Below are 13,124 nucleotides of genomic sequence, written 5' to 3' on the forward strand. Positions count from 1 at the left end.
AAGAAATCAATGGAAGGAAAATCAAACTAATTGAAGGCAGCAAAAGGCACAGGTATGGATTTCTGTTCTCTTAAATAATGCTTAAATACTCATTGAGAAAGCTTTGAAGTCAGTGACCAGGCAACCGAACTGGAGACCAGCGAATTGCCTGGTTATTGTCATCCGTGACGTCCCATTGCTAACACCGATGCTCTTTGTTTCCTCAGTAGGTCCAGAAGCAGGTCACGGTCTCGTAGCAGAAGCTCATCCAGGTCTCGTAGCCGTTCCCGTTCCCGCAGCCGCAAGTCTTACAGCAGGTCAAGGAGTAGGAGCCGTAGCAAGTCTCGATCAGTTAGTAGATCTCCAATGCCAGAGAAGAGCCAGAAACGTGGTTCTTCCAGTAGATCTAAATCCCCATCATCTGTGGATCGGCAGAGGTCTAGATCGAGGTCCAGATCTGTTGACAGTGGCAACTGAACTATAAGTAACTTGCCCTGGGGGCCCTTTTTTAAACCATACTTGCTAAAACTTGTGGTAAGTATGTGACTTTCTGTGGGGAAGGGTTTGGATGGGGAGGGGGGAGGGATGGGGGAACTTTGTAGATGTGGACCATGGTGGGAAGGGTTATTGACTAATTGTATTAAATGTTTTTTGATAACCCTTTTCTTGCTCACATTTTTTTGTGAATGTCTGAAGTGTATAGTTTGTGTATATTGGCAGAGCTCTTTATAACTAAAGCAGACAAATTTTTTTGTACTCCAAAAAAAGTCATCTGAACACTTAATTCCCAGTATATTCAACTGTGAATAGCAACTCAGAACATTAGTTTAATATCTCAAATTAAACTAATAGCTTTAGGCATCTAAGAGCTCTACATGTGCTGTACATAAAGCTTTATTTCAGAGAGTATTTTTTTGTGCTTTTGAACCATTGTTTCAGTTATAGGTCGGCAGATTAAGTGCTGGTCAGTACTGGTAATAAAACTTTATTTTAAAAGCTTTTCATTTAATACAATTTGCACTACACTAAGAAAATGCCCATTTCACTGCCCTGTGGTAATAATATTCTCTAAAGCACCCTAATTCTTGATACTTCAGAATTAAATAGCTCAAATAAAGTATAAAGAAACATGTCTCTACTTCTAGTGTGTTCTTACTGTTAATAAAGTGTTTGTGACCGCGCCTCATGTTGTTGGACAATGTTAAAATGTTTCTTAAAGATGGGTCTACAGCAAAGCTGTCGTTGAGTTTTGAGGGATGTGGGGGAGAACTTCCTTTTAAATACATCATGCTATGTCCTTAGATATCTTTATGTTCTGAAATAAGAATCTTGACAATAAGAAGAATCATGCTGTCATAGTTCATAGCAGAAAGTGGAATGGACAAGTCATTTAATCACTGTTCAGATAATAAGCATGGAGTATAAAAGATGATGTAGTCAGAATGCTTCATTAGTGTGTTTGTGCGCACGTGTATGAGAGAACATTGAGGTGTGCGTAAAGCATTTTCTATAGGCATTAGTCCTCATTCTGGAGGAAGGAGGGATTTTTCAGTTGGTGGGTGGGAGTTCTGCAGCAGTGGCACCCTGCAGTTCTGTGGTTTAGTGTTTGTGCCTTACAGGGGCAGCACCCCTCTGCAGTCCCTGTGTTTCTCAAGCCCTCGCCCATGTTGCAAGAGAGCTTTAGAATTTAATTTTTAAAAGAATATGTTTTCTTATAAAGTGCTTTGCAAAGCTGCTCTGGTAATCCACTGAAACCTTTAGAAAGATCTCTGGGGCCTAGGATGGGCTTCGGATTAGGTCCTAGGAAATGGCAGGTGGTTCTGTTCAGAGCGAGGTCTGGCCGTGGGGGAGGTTAGTTGTTCGGTGTCTCGGCAGGCCCTGCTGCCTTTTCCCTGTACTGTTGCAGAGTTCTCCGTAAATGTGTTCCAAGCTAACCAACGGGAACGAGCTTTGTGCCTTGTGAGTCTGTGCGTCAAGGTGGCATGGCATCGTGCTGCCGGGCGCTCCTGGGAGGGGGTCAGGCTGATACGCAGTTACTGGGATTGTTACTAGTCAGCTTTGGGGAGTGGGAGCTTCAGTCTCGGAGGTTAGTAGTTCAGGTGCTGGGTCATCCTAAGAGGAAGAACAGAGCTTTAACTTCTAGGGGTAAGGGCAGCATTGACACTCATATGGGTGGAAGGTTAGCTGCGTTAGCTCATGGCAGTTGATCTGTCCTGCTTACTTGAATGATCATGGGCATCTGTGTTCCAGTGGGACTTGGCTCCAGCAGGAACCCAGGTGGCTGAAGGCACCTGATGATTGGAAAGGGGTGGGATTTCAGACACTTCCCTCCCTCAGGCTAATTATGAAGTACTGCCTGCTTCATAAATAGCTGTTCCGAATTCTCTTTCTAAACCATACCACTTGCCTTGCAAGCAGCATCAATAGATTTCTGCAGCCAGGGGAGCTGGCTGTTGTGATGACGAACTTTCAGTTTAAAACAAACTCCCAGGCTTTGCATTATGGAGGGTTACGCTGACTTTCGGCCAGAAACGTTTCTGCCTTTGTGAAGCGTGGGCTCTTGGTATGAGCCTGTTTATTCCTAGTTGAGATGGATTACTTCAGGTTATGATGCATACTTAGCACATTGGAGGTGTTAATGCCAATCTTGTATTTGTAGTGTGACAATAGATGGTGGCCTGAAGAGCTGTTGTATTTAGTTCACTGACTCCTACAATGCAAGGCACATTAAAGGCTCATGTATTTTCAGAGGTACAGCATGCTGAACCCAAACTTGATGTACTAAGGCAGTTTGCGTGGCCGTGTTGGTTTTGTGGCCTCCGCTATGTGGAGGGCAGTGGTACACGGCACAGTGCTCGGGTTTTGGAAAAGGGGGGTGACCGGCAGCCCATGGGCTGCTCAGCTGTACGCTGGGTCTTGGTGGCTCCTGCACTGAGAAACTTTCACATCTCATTTTGGGTCTTTGTCGGAGAAACTACATTAATCTTCAGCGATGCCTTCGGGAGCTGCTTCCAACACGTAAAGCGGAACAATTACAGGTAAGTGAGATTAAAAAAGGGAACTGATGCAGGCAATGATTTTCATGTGGACAAAACTGGGGGCAGTCGCTTGGAAGCGTGGCGCTAAACTGTCGCAAAGGGTTGTCACGATGACTTGGAAGTCACTGGAATTGTCCCTTGTGGGCAGGCAGGGAGAGGCTTGGTCCATGGAGCAGGGTCTTTGGGAAATAACAGTGAGGGTGCAGATAGCTCTGTGGCGATCCCTTTGTCTGGCGTAAAATGAGCATATAGATAGAAGTCTCACACAGAACTGCTGGAGACCTGTAAGTGAGCTGCAGAAGGTGGAGCTTGGGGAGGTTGTGATAGTGTCTGCCGCAGAATCCGTGTGTATTGTTTTCCTGGTTTCTCACTGTTTCTGCAGGGTCTTGACACTGGTTTCGTTTCTTGAGCAGTAACTGTGTCCACAGCTGCGCAGATCATCTTTGCTGCATCTGAAGGAAAGGAAAAATGTGAGAATAGGCAGTTCTGAACCCAGGTTATGGAAAGATTGTGACACAGCTACAATTGGTGTTGCTGGGTGATTTAAAGCAAAAGGAAGGAACTTGGAAGCCCTGCCAAAATACTTAAGCCATTTTGTTCCAGTCATTTATGAATCAGAGCCTGGAAAGCCACCCCTTTTATAGTAGTCTTGCAAGCACCTGTATGGCTGTATCCAATATCAACTGCTTTGCACTGAAGGCACACCTGACGATACAAATTGAGTGGGTTTTTTTTCCCCGTTAACAGTCATCCTTCAGCTATAGCTATAAGATACAGTACAGTGCTCCTATAGCAGCTGCTCAGCTGCTTCTCTGTCCCAAGGGACTGGAGAAAGCTGGTCTGGAAGCATCAGAGTAATGACTGGTGGAGAATCATTCAGCGGTGCATTCTCCAGCCATCTTCACAGGCACTCAGCTGGCTTTGGCATTATGGACCTGTTGAAGTTGGAGAAGAGTCTACCTCACATCTATACCAATTATATATTTTAATTAACCTTGAAACTATTTATGTACTTTTCTAGCAAAAGACCCACGATTCCTTCCTTCAACTGCAGTACTTGGCAGTTCTGTCCTTTTCCTCCCCACCCCCCACTGCAAAAATGACACCCTTCAGTCAATCTCTCAACAGTTTACAGCAGAGCTGGAATTTGTTGCATTAAAGAATATCTGATGTTCTCGTGTAGTTTTAGGGGTGTGTGACTGTTTACATGTGCTCTGTACAAGCCATAGCTTTTGCAGGATGCCCGTCCTAGTTTAAGCACAGGACTCTGAAAACCTCTGAGCACTGATAATATAGATAATATATAGCTATATGAAACATTCTGCTGATACAAGAAGTCATAATTTCTAATGTCTTCAGTTACCTGTGAATTTTTGACTGTCATTGTATTTAATGCATTGGGTGTGGTAACTGAGTTAAAGGGCAACCTGATTCTGCCCTAGAAAACAGCAATTCATTGGTAATTACATGTAAGCATATGTGGTTTGGATTGAAAAGTGTAAGAAATACAGGAGCAAAGCTGTACTTGCCATTTGGTTTCATTATTCTGTCACGGATCCTGAAGACCAGGACCAGCAGAAGTCCCTCTCCAAGCTGGAACACCAAGTAGAGCAGTGGGAAGAAGTACAGGGGGCCGATGATTTCTGGGGCAAAGGCGACCTTGAGGATAGTTGAGCAAAGCTGTACGTTCTGGCAGCCGGTTTCCATGCACACTGTTCGCCTGCATCTGAAGGAGGAAAAGTTAAACGGATCGCAGATTTAATCCACTTTCAAACAACTTAAAAAGAACCCTGCCCACCTTGCTGTTGCAATGCTTCGTGCATTTGCCTGTGCTAAAAGCTGCTGTCTCAGGAGCAATACTGGGATCCCTAGAAGGTTTTACCTCGTGCTCCCTTTGCAAAGTGCAGACAGATCACGTTATAAACGTGGACTTCGTGTTTAATGGTATTTGGAGGCCTTGTGTCACACTCTGGGCGCTGCCGTTTCCCGCAGGGAAGGAATCTGCTTCTGAGGTGAAAAGAGGAGTCCAAGGTGTGAAAGTAAAAAGTAGTGAGGACTAGCGGGCTTCCTACCTGGATGAGGTAGGATGAGAAAGGGAAGGGGTGGGTTTTATATGCAAGGTTTCCACCCTGAATTCCTGGGGCTGCACTGACTGGTTTGGGGTAGTTATTAGCTGAGGAACAGTTGTGTCACCTGGGGTTTGGGCTCTGTTGATATTCCCTAATTCTTGGTTGTTCTTTGGTGCTATTCATTCTCTTCTTCCCTCAGCTTCATTACTGAGAGCAGAGGCTGGTAATGTACGCTTAGCAGGTCACTAGTGACCTTAAATCAAAACCATCCATCTGCTTGTCCAGTGAACCTGCATAATGGACTTCCACCCCTTCCGAGGTGATCAGGCACCTGTGTCAAAAACTGCTCCAGCTGCTCCTCCCCTCTCCGCTGAGCCGAGCAGAGGTTGAACTCATTTCTCTCCCCACTCAAGGTGTAGGGGTATTGACCTGGGACCAGCTTGCAGCGTGTCTGCTCGTACTCCTAGGGCCCATTTTGGGAGGCTGCAGTCAGTGTTTATTTTACAAAAGTACATCCATGTTGAAACCTGTGTTTTCACCATTGCTCCATAGACCAGAGCTGTTGTACCTCTCTGTTCCTTCTGGCGACAGAGAGTGCGGGCAGGGGGGAGTGGAGGAACATACCTGTCATTAAGCTTGAAGATTGCGGAGAGAACGTAGACAAGCAGGAATCCAATCAAAGGCATCAAGGCAGAAGATCCCAGGAGGGATGGCGAGAAGACGACCGTGATACTGCTTCCCACATTGGCCACAGACAGAACAATTATTGCAGCAGATGACAGCAGAAGCACAACCATCCCTGCCTAAAATAAAAGCGGTCAAGACATGGACAAGATACCCAGGAAAATTTGTTGGAAGCGGCTGCCCAGTTCCCTGTCCATCGTATGTTAAGTACATAGTGAGAGCGCGCAAGTGCTTTTCATGGACATAACTAAATAACAACGTATCTTTCTGGTCTACAGGCAAAACGACTGGTGCTTGTTCCACCAGCCACTTGTTTCTCAGGCATTGCTGTGTGTCTCCCCGTTCAAGTCCCTTTGGGGGTCTAGCGTGACATCCCGTCACCCAAAGCGGGTCGGGGGGAAACCACTGCACTCACAGGCAGCGCCTGCCTACAGCCGCTGGGGAAGGTGGTGGCTGTGTTTTCAGATCATCTCACTGGTGTCTGGTGATTCAGCAGATGAAGGGCGTGGGGAATTTTGGGAGGCAGAATACACAGCCCTCCTGCCTGTGTCTCCACTTTGGAGCCCAATTTGGATGGAGTTCCCCAGGTGTTTTTTCAAAGCAACTCTCTACCCCCTTCCTATTTTGTAGAGAAGATAAATGGAAAGGTGGTGTTAGCAGAAAGGAAGATGAACCAAGGGTCAGCTGGGCTGGTGTAGGTCACCTTCTCACACCAGGCTTCTAAAGCTTCTTTTGAAACAGTCTGGTCATCACTGCCCTGTGCTGGGTAAAGGAACCTTTGAAGAGCTCTGGTCCTCCTGCATCTGCTCTAGCCTGACTGCCGGGTTCCCGTGCTTCTTGGAGGTTAGTGATTCCTAATGTCACTTTATCAGGTCTGTTATTGAGTCTTGGCACACATTTCCGGCCGTGCTTGGTCCCAGTTTCTCTGAGATGAAGCCTTAGTGAAAGAAACTATGAAAAACAGGTTTACAAAGTTGTTAGCAGCTCTCTGGGTACTGCTAGTGGAGCTCCTGAGCCGGACAATGGTGTGGTTGGTTATCCAGATTTCCCTTTTGCTGTTTAAACGCCTGATGTACAAAGGAGGCAGGGAGATGATTCCAGGCATAAGTGGACGCTTAGTGATCTAGTGGCTTCTACTGGACAGGTGTCTCATTGATGTAAGCAGCAACTTTATGATGTGACTTTTGCCCTGTGCTAGACCTCTGAGAACTGCGGGGTAGAGTTTTTTGTTTGTTTGTGGGTTTTATGGTTTTAGGTTTTTTTGGTTTTGTTTTGTTTTGTTTTTTTTTTTAATCTGGGGTCTGCTTTGGTTACAGCAGTAGTTGGGGCAGTGCCTATGAGGTTCATTAGTGCTACCTGTAGCAAAAGAAAATTAAGTTAAAACTGAAGCCAACAAAGGAGAGCAAGGTAAGAAGTTGCCTACAAAATGTTGCTTGTCTGGAAAAGGTGGAGGACTTTGGGCAAATATTTTAATGATTAAAGTGGTGAAGTGGATATGTCTTGAGTTCTGTCCTCAACCCTTTCATTGATTTGTGGCATGCCTTAAAGAAGTTAATATTTCTGTGCCTCTATTTTTGAAAACTTCCTTGAGGCCCTTGGTTGAAAGGCAACTAGCACAGGATACTTCTTACCTTGATGGTAAAGCCAGTGTACTGTGGTTTCTTCTCATTCAAGATGATGCCGATGGCACAGGGGATTAGCATTAGGACCAGGGAGGTGATTATTCCTTTGTAAGGCACCTTGCCCTCCAAATCACCCTCGTATAGTCCTCCCGAGTAAAGGTACAGAAGCAGAGGCATTAGTCCAATTGCCAGGACCGTTGAGCATGTGGTCATTACAATGCTGGGATGAAGAAAGGACTCTTCAGGAGAAGAATAGCACTTTTTTATCGAATACGCTCATTTTTCTTACTCACATGGACACACGGTTTTAATATAGACTTTATCTCGCTCTTTCCCAACCTGTCACTGAGGTTTTCCCATCGCTATCAGGTTGTATAAGGATGTGATATGAATAGAGAGGGGGGAAGATGATTCAAGTTCTATACCAGCTCAGAAAGGACCCTCGTTATGGGTACAGCTCGCACTTCAGAAATTCACAAGTGACAGAGAAAGTAATACTTCGTATTTCCCCCTTGGATCTTGTTTTGTCGCTAGGGTTTGTTGGATTGTGGGGTTCTGCTAGTTCAACGTTTCTCACTGATGCAGCCTCTTCAGACAGTGTGCTCAGTTTACACGACTATATGCTGCTATATGGGTAGATGTAGTAGATATATGCTACATGTACTGGGGAGGCAAAAAAGTGTTCCTGCGCCCATCTCATTAAGAGCAGCATGCCGTATGCTTCACAGAAAGGTACAAAATCCCATTTTATTGTAAAACAGGGACAAATAGTCTCATTGAGCAATATGGGTCCTTTAAAAATATTCTAGACTTAGTATTTTTCAGTCTTTATCCAGCTTCTTGGGGATTGATAATGCTGATTAAGCTAGCTTCTGAACTAGTTATATGACTAGATTGGCCTGGGCAATGAACACGTACTCAGCTTGCCTTACCTGAGGTTCATGTCCCCTCTTAGTGCCAGGCTAAAGATGTTGGAGAGGTTTCCCCCTGGGCAGCAGCCGCAGATGAGGATGGCCAGGGATTCTGTAGCACCCAGCTGGAAGAGCTTGCCCAGTACGAATGCTGTCAAGGGCATGACACCATACTGAGCCATTACAGCAATTGCCACGCCTTTGGGTTTCCTGAGGTGAGTTGTGATCTTGGCTATCTCCATCGTGCACCCCAGAGATACCATGATGACAAAGAGGACCACAATAAGGATCACATTCAGGGCTTTGTCCGTGGCGTGCTGGCCGAATGCAAATGGTGGTGGTGCCACACTGGTCAAGGAGGTGCTCTGCGTGCCAGCTGGGCTCCAAAGCTCTGGGCTCTCAAAAGCTCCCTTGGTCTCGTTCATCTTGCTGAAGGGCTTAGAGGTCCCTTCTGTAAGTGACTGGGAAGGTGAGGAAGGGATTGATCCAATTAATGCAAGAAAACATGAGCTTTCCTTCAGGCCACCGCTCTCACTGTTCAGCAGCTGTTGAAACAGAAATCCATCTTTGAGCAATCAGCTGTGAACCCCATTCACTTCAGTAATACGTTGTGCAGTTTGTGTAGCTTCTGCTCTGGTGCCCCACCTCTTCCAGCATCTGCTCTCACCATGAGAATGAGGACATAGCTGGAGAGAGCGAGAGGGAGTCTCGCTCAAAACTGGTAAAGACTGGCACTTCATAGAAAGGAAACTGAACCAGAACAACTCTTTGTCCACAAGATACTGCTGAGGCCAACGCTTACAAACAGGATGCATCCAGGGGACTTTATTTTTAACAAGGGTTATAAAATGCTTATGCTTCTGGCCGTAAATGAATCTCTCAATAGGAGGGCTAGGAAGAAACTTCCTCCATGGACAAGTAGTTTCTCTAGCAAACTCTTAGGAGCCTTCATGTCTCTTTTCCTGATGCGGTAAGTCTGACACTGTCTAGACATTTTTTGATTGCATATAAGAATGAATTCCCCAAGCCTCACCAACATCCAAAATATTATTCTCTCCATAGCATTGAGGGGAAATTCTGTGTGGCAGGAGCAGCCTCAACCGACCTCTGCAGTGCGAAGCTGTGCTCGCTGCAGCAGCTTTCAGGGCCCGAGGTGCTTTGCATCATGATCCAGCGAGCGGTGCATTTATCACCCAAGCTCTCCAAGCAAAGCCAAATAGGCAGCTTTTACCCACCCTGGACTGTAACCTGCCTTGTGCTTTAAGTACAAGGCTGCACAGCGCGACATGCACCCAGAGCTCTGGTGTGCAGGGAAGGGGGAGCTGGGCGGCTGGTGCTCGGGCAGGAAGAGGGACTAGAGCGGTGGCTGATGAAGATTGCTCCTCCAGCTGCTGCAGAGGTGACCTCTGCTCATGCCCCCACTGCTCCCTGTCCCCTGGCTGCACAGGGGACGCACTTCCCAGCATCTGCCACACTGGGGAATGGCATATTGCCTGCCCCATCCCCAGGTGCTACCCTCCCTGATCCCTCTGCAGGTTTTGCCTTCATTTAAGGCATTTATTGCCTTCAAATCGACCTGAGACAACCCCTAGTTCTGGTGTAGGACTCTAGAAACGTACTGAGCTGAGCACATTAAACTAGAGCAAAGTCAACGCCATTACCTTACATGCCTGCGGATGAGGCTGCAGGAGGCTTCCATGAGATTACCCGCTGCTCCATCCCTTCCTGGCCAAGCTCGGTGAGTGATAGCACTCTTCAGTCTTTCTGCTTCAAGAAAACCTTTCCCCCTTGGCAAAAATCTTGTCCTCTGCTTGCAGAATATAAAGCCTAGGTCTAAAAGAACCTTGTAGATAGGGAAGTTATTAATTGATAGTTGTGTTATAGGACTGCAGTCTTCTTCCTTCTGCTGCAGGACTGGGGAAGGGATTTTAATTAGGGAGGTCTGCTGCAATATGGCTGAGCTCTAAACCCTTTGCTGAAGGGCATTATAATGCTGCAGCAATGTGTCCATCGCTCCTATTCATCTGGGAGCTCAACAGGCTCAACCTCTCCAGCCCCATTGCTCTGGAAACGTCGCTAGCGGCAGGCAGGAATGTCGGAACCGTTCTTCCCCACTTGCTCTCATTTTGATTGGGAACTTTGTTTTCCAGGCTGGCAGCCAGGACGGAAAAGCACCCACAACAGCTCTGGAGCCCAGCAAGGGGCATCCCCCACGGGCAGGGAGGAGCGGTGCCCGCAGCAGTGCGGGACGGAGCCGTGCCGGCAGATCCTGGTGGCTCTGTGTGTCCATGCCTGTGGCTTCTCCTACACCCTCGTGAGCACCACACCGCCATGCTTGGGAACAAGGGCCCTCCCCATAAATCGCAGGTGGTGCTTCGAGACCTCTCTGTCGCTGTGGTGGCAGAGTACTGCCCAGCCTCGTTGCCTGGGCCCTCCTAAGCAAAGCAGGAGGCGGTGGCCTGCAGTACTGCACACGTTTCATTTTTCCCTGGGCATCTGCAAGATTTCCAGGCACAAGTAAGGGCTGCCCAAGCAGCACATGAACAAGGCCCATAGGAATTAGGAGAAAATGCAGGAGCAAAGCCCACGGCAATTCCTTCTCTCTTTCTCTCCCTCCCTTCAGGTTTTTCTCCCATAGATGCCCACTCATCCTACAGAAATGCTTGTTTTCACTGTGTTTGCCTTTTAGCTGTGTGCTGAATTTTGTCAGAAGATGCAAGAAAGGTCAAGTCAAACAATTAAGCGGTTATAAAGCATCACTGCCTCGGCAGCGCTCAGGCCCCCCTGGCAAGCTCAGTGCAGCTCAGGGTTTTAAAACAACGATGTTGTAACGTCTCACCCTTTGTCTTTGCAGGGCTGTAGAAGAATGTTTCAACTACCCCAATAATTAAAAAAATGCCTGCTAGTTGTTTGCTCTTCAAGCGTTCCTGCTGGTTCCCAGTAGTTAACACAGGAAACGCCATGGGAACCAAGGGAGAGACTGGTCGAGAGAAGCAGAATAAATTAGCATCATTATTTCACCCTGATTCACGCTGGGGACGTCCAGTTGTTTTACACGGGCACTGGAGCTGGGGATTTGTGTTCAGACATGGCCGAAGAGCCGCATCTCAGCTCTAAAGCCACTGCTTGACCCGGGACCTGGGAGGTGGGACCGCCGAGGAGCATGGCTGGAGGAAGGAGCGGGCTCCCATGCCGGGAGGCAGTGGGGCCCAAGCGGTGCATGGGCATTCTGCTGGTAGCCTGCGATGGGCTGCTGCTGACCTGATGGCCACGTCATCCACCTCGGTTCAGAGGAGGCTTTGGCCTCGCCAAGCGAGGCCCTAGTTTCATCCCTAGGCAAAGCGTGCCTTGTCCTTCCTTTGACCGCTTTCCGAGCTCAGTTCTTAAAAGGTAAATTTGTACATGTTCTTTAAATGGTCTCCTTGTTTTCCCCTCACGGCCCAAATATGCTCAAACAGCTATCCCCCAGTGCAAAGGCCTCTCTGCCTTCGCCTGTGCCCTTGCTGTGCGTGAAGCTAAGGAGCTTGGTGACAGGTCCTGCACAGCTCATGCCACTTGAGGGCAGTGGTTGCATGCCCAGAGCCTCGTTGCTCTCGGAGGATAAAAGACCTCATCAAACAAAAAAGTCTCACCGTAGGTGCCATGATTAGATCGTTTTTATTAAGTCAGATACTCCCAAATTCAGAGATACGGTCTAATACAAAATACAGGATGCTTAACAAATGTGAGGCATTAAAGGAGATAGTTAAACCCCCCCCCCGCATACAAGTTTGCAGATTTCCTGTTGGAACTCAAAATGAGCTGTGTTGTGGACTTCTTGTTTTTTAAAGACACCTAAGGAGTCAGTGCTTCATGCTTTCACAACGCAGCTTCATAAATTCACTGGACAACTATGAAATGGCTCACGTGCCCCTTTCACCGGTGGGGAGCTGAGGTCCAGTTTTCCAGTTTGCAGCTGGGATCGTCAGTTCTTCTGTGTTTTTACAGAATGTCACATAACTTGAGCTGAGCCCAGTTGTTACCCAAAGGCCATACTTCAGCAGATGTGCCCGATAAGAGCAGCAGTGACTTGATTTGTGCCAGATTTCACACCATCTTGGCCCACAATCTGAGACAAGACCTTGGCATCTGGTACCCATATTTTGCTCAGGTAAGGTTTTTTCACTGTATGGTTATGTGCTTGGCTAATGAATTTGCTCATTTCTGTGTGCTTTTGAGGCAATTTGCCCACCATAGCCCTGACCACACGGCGGGCACTGTGCTGGAGCGTGGGTTGAAGAGGGAGGGCTTCTGCAGGGACAATCACGACTTGGCATGATTTGTTCCAGCTGTGGCTCTCCCACACTACCACCAAAACCCACCATAGGTTTTGGTCCTATCCATGTTTTTTCACTTCTGTCATCACCTGACCCACTTAAATGGGATGCCCCTCAATTAAAATCTAGGTCTGGTCTGCCCTGTCATGGGGAAAGTTGTGTGTTTGGGGTGGTGGTTAGCTCTGCTTGTCTCTGAGCCCACTGCGATAGGGTCAGAAAGGAGAACAAATTGACCGGATTTGTCTTGAGACGCAAACCACTCACCACCTGGCGAGGAGCAGCCTGGACACGAGCTGCCACATACTATTGGCCGGGCAGCCTGATGCCACGGTGATGGCCACACTCCCCTCTCCTCACCCCCACGCCGGGTGCCATCGTGTTGCCATGCCAGCTCCATGTTGGGGATGGCTACCCGGCGTGTCACAGGGAAGGGGCACATCTGGAGCGGGACAGGGCAGAGGGGGCTGGAGAGGCTCCCCCAGCTCTGCACAGTCCTGCCGGCTCC

At 47.7% G+C, this 13,124-nt stretch overlaps 1 protein-coding gene and 1 long non-coding RNA gene across 2 annotated transcripts; one reads left to right on the plus strand and one right to left on the minus strand.

The window, feature by feature from the left end:
- On the plus strand, positions 1 to 1,109 carry LOC104073126. Its single transcript, XR_683478.1, has 2 exons — positions 1 to 52; positions 210 to 1,109. It is a non-coding gene; the product is annotated as an uncharacterized LOC104073126 (long non-coding RNA).
- A 2,275-nt stretch (positions 1,110 to 3,384) lies between these two features.
- LOC104073127 (sodium/bile acid cotransporter-like) lies at positions 3,385 to 8,728 on the minus strand. Its single transcript, XM_009572805.1, has 5 exons — positions 8,325 to 8,728; positions 7,402 to 7,612; positions 5,711 to 5,889; positions 4,543 to 4,743; positions 3,385 to 3,469 (listed from the first exon to the last, which is right to left on the minus strand). Exons 1-5 carry the CDS (start codon positions 8,726 to 8,728, stop codon positions 3,385 to 3,387), a joined length of 1,080 nt encoding a protein of 359 aa, XP_009571100.1.
- Positions 8,729 to 13,124: the final 4,396 nt, after the last annotated feature.

This window comes from Fulmarus glacialis, unplaced genomic scaffold, assembly GCF_000690835.1.
Source record: "Fulmarus glacialis isolate BGI_N327 unplaced genomic scaffold, ASM69083v1 scaffold1402, whole genome shotgun sequence".
Lineage (NCBI taxonomy): Eukaryota > Metazoa > Chordata > Aves > Procellariiformes > Procellariidae > Fulmarus > Fulmarus glacialis.

What these genes read in the sequence shown, in the direction of transcription:
- LOC104073127 (XM_009572805.1), bottom strand. Translation starts at nt 8,728, where the DNA reads ATGAACGAGACCAAGGGAGCTTTTGAGAGCCCAGAGCTTTGGAGCCCA. An exon ending in AGAGGGGACATGAACCTCAG is followed by an intron (nt 7,613 to 8,324) that starts GTAAGGCAAGCT and finishes TCTTCATCCCAG; the next exon opens with CATTGTAATGACCACATGCT. An exon ending in ACACTGGCTTTACCATCAAG is followed by an intron (nt 5,890 to 7,401) that starts GTAAGAAGTATC and finishes CTTTTATTTTAG; the next exon opens with GCAGGGATGGTTGTGCTTCT.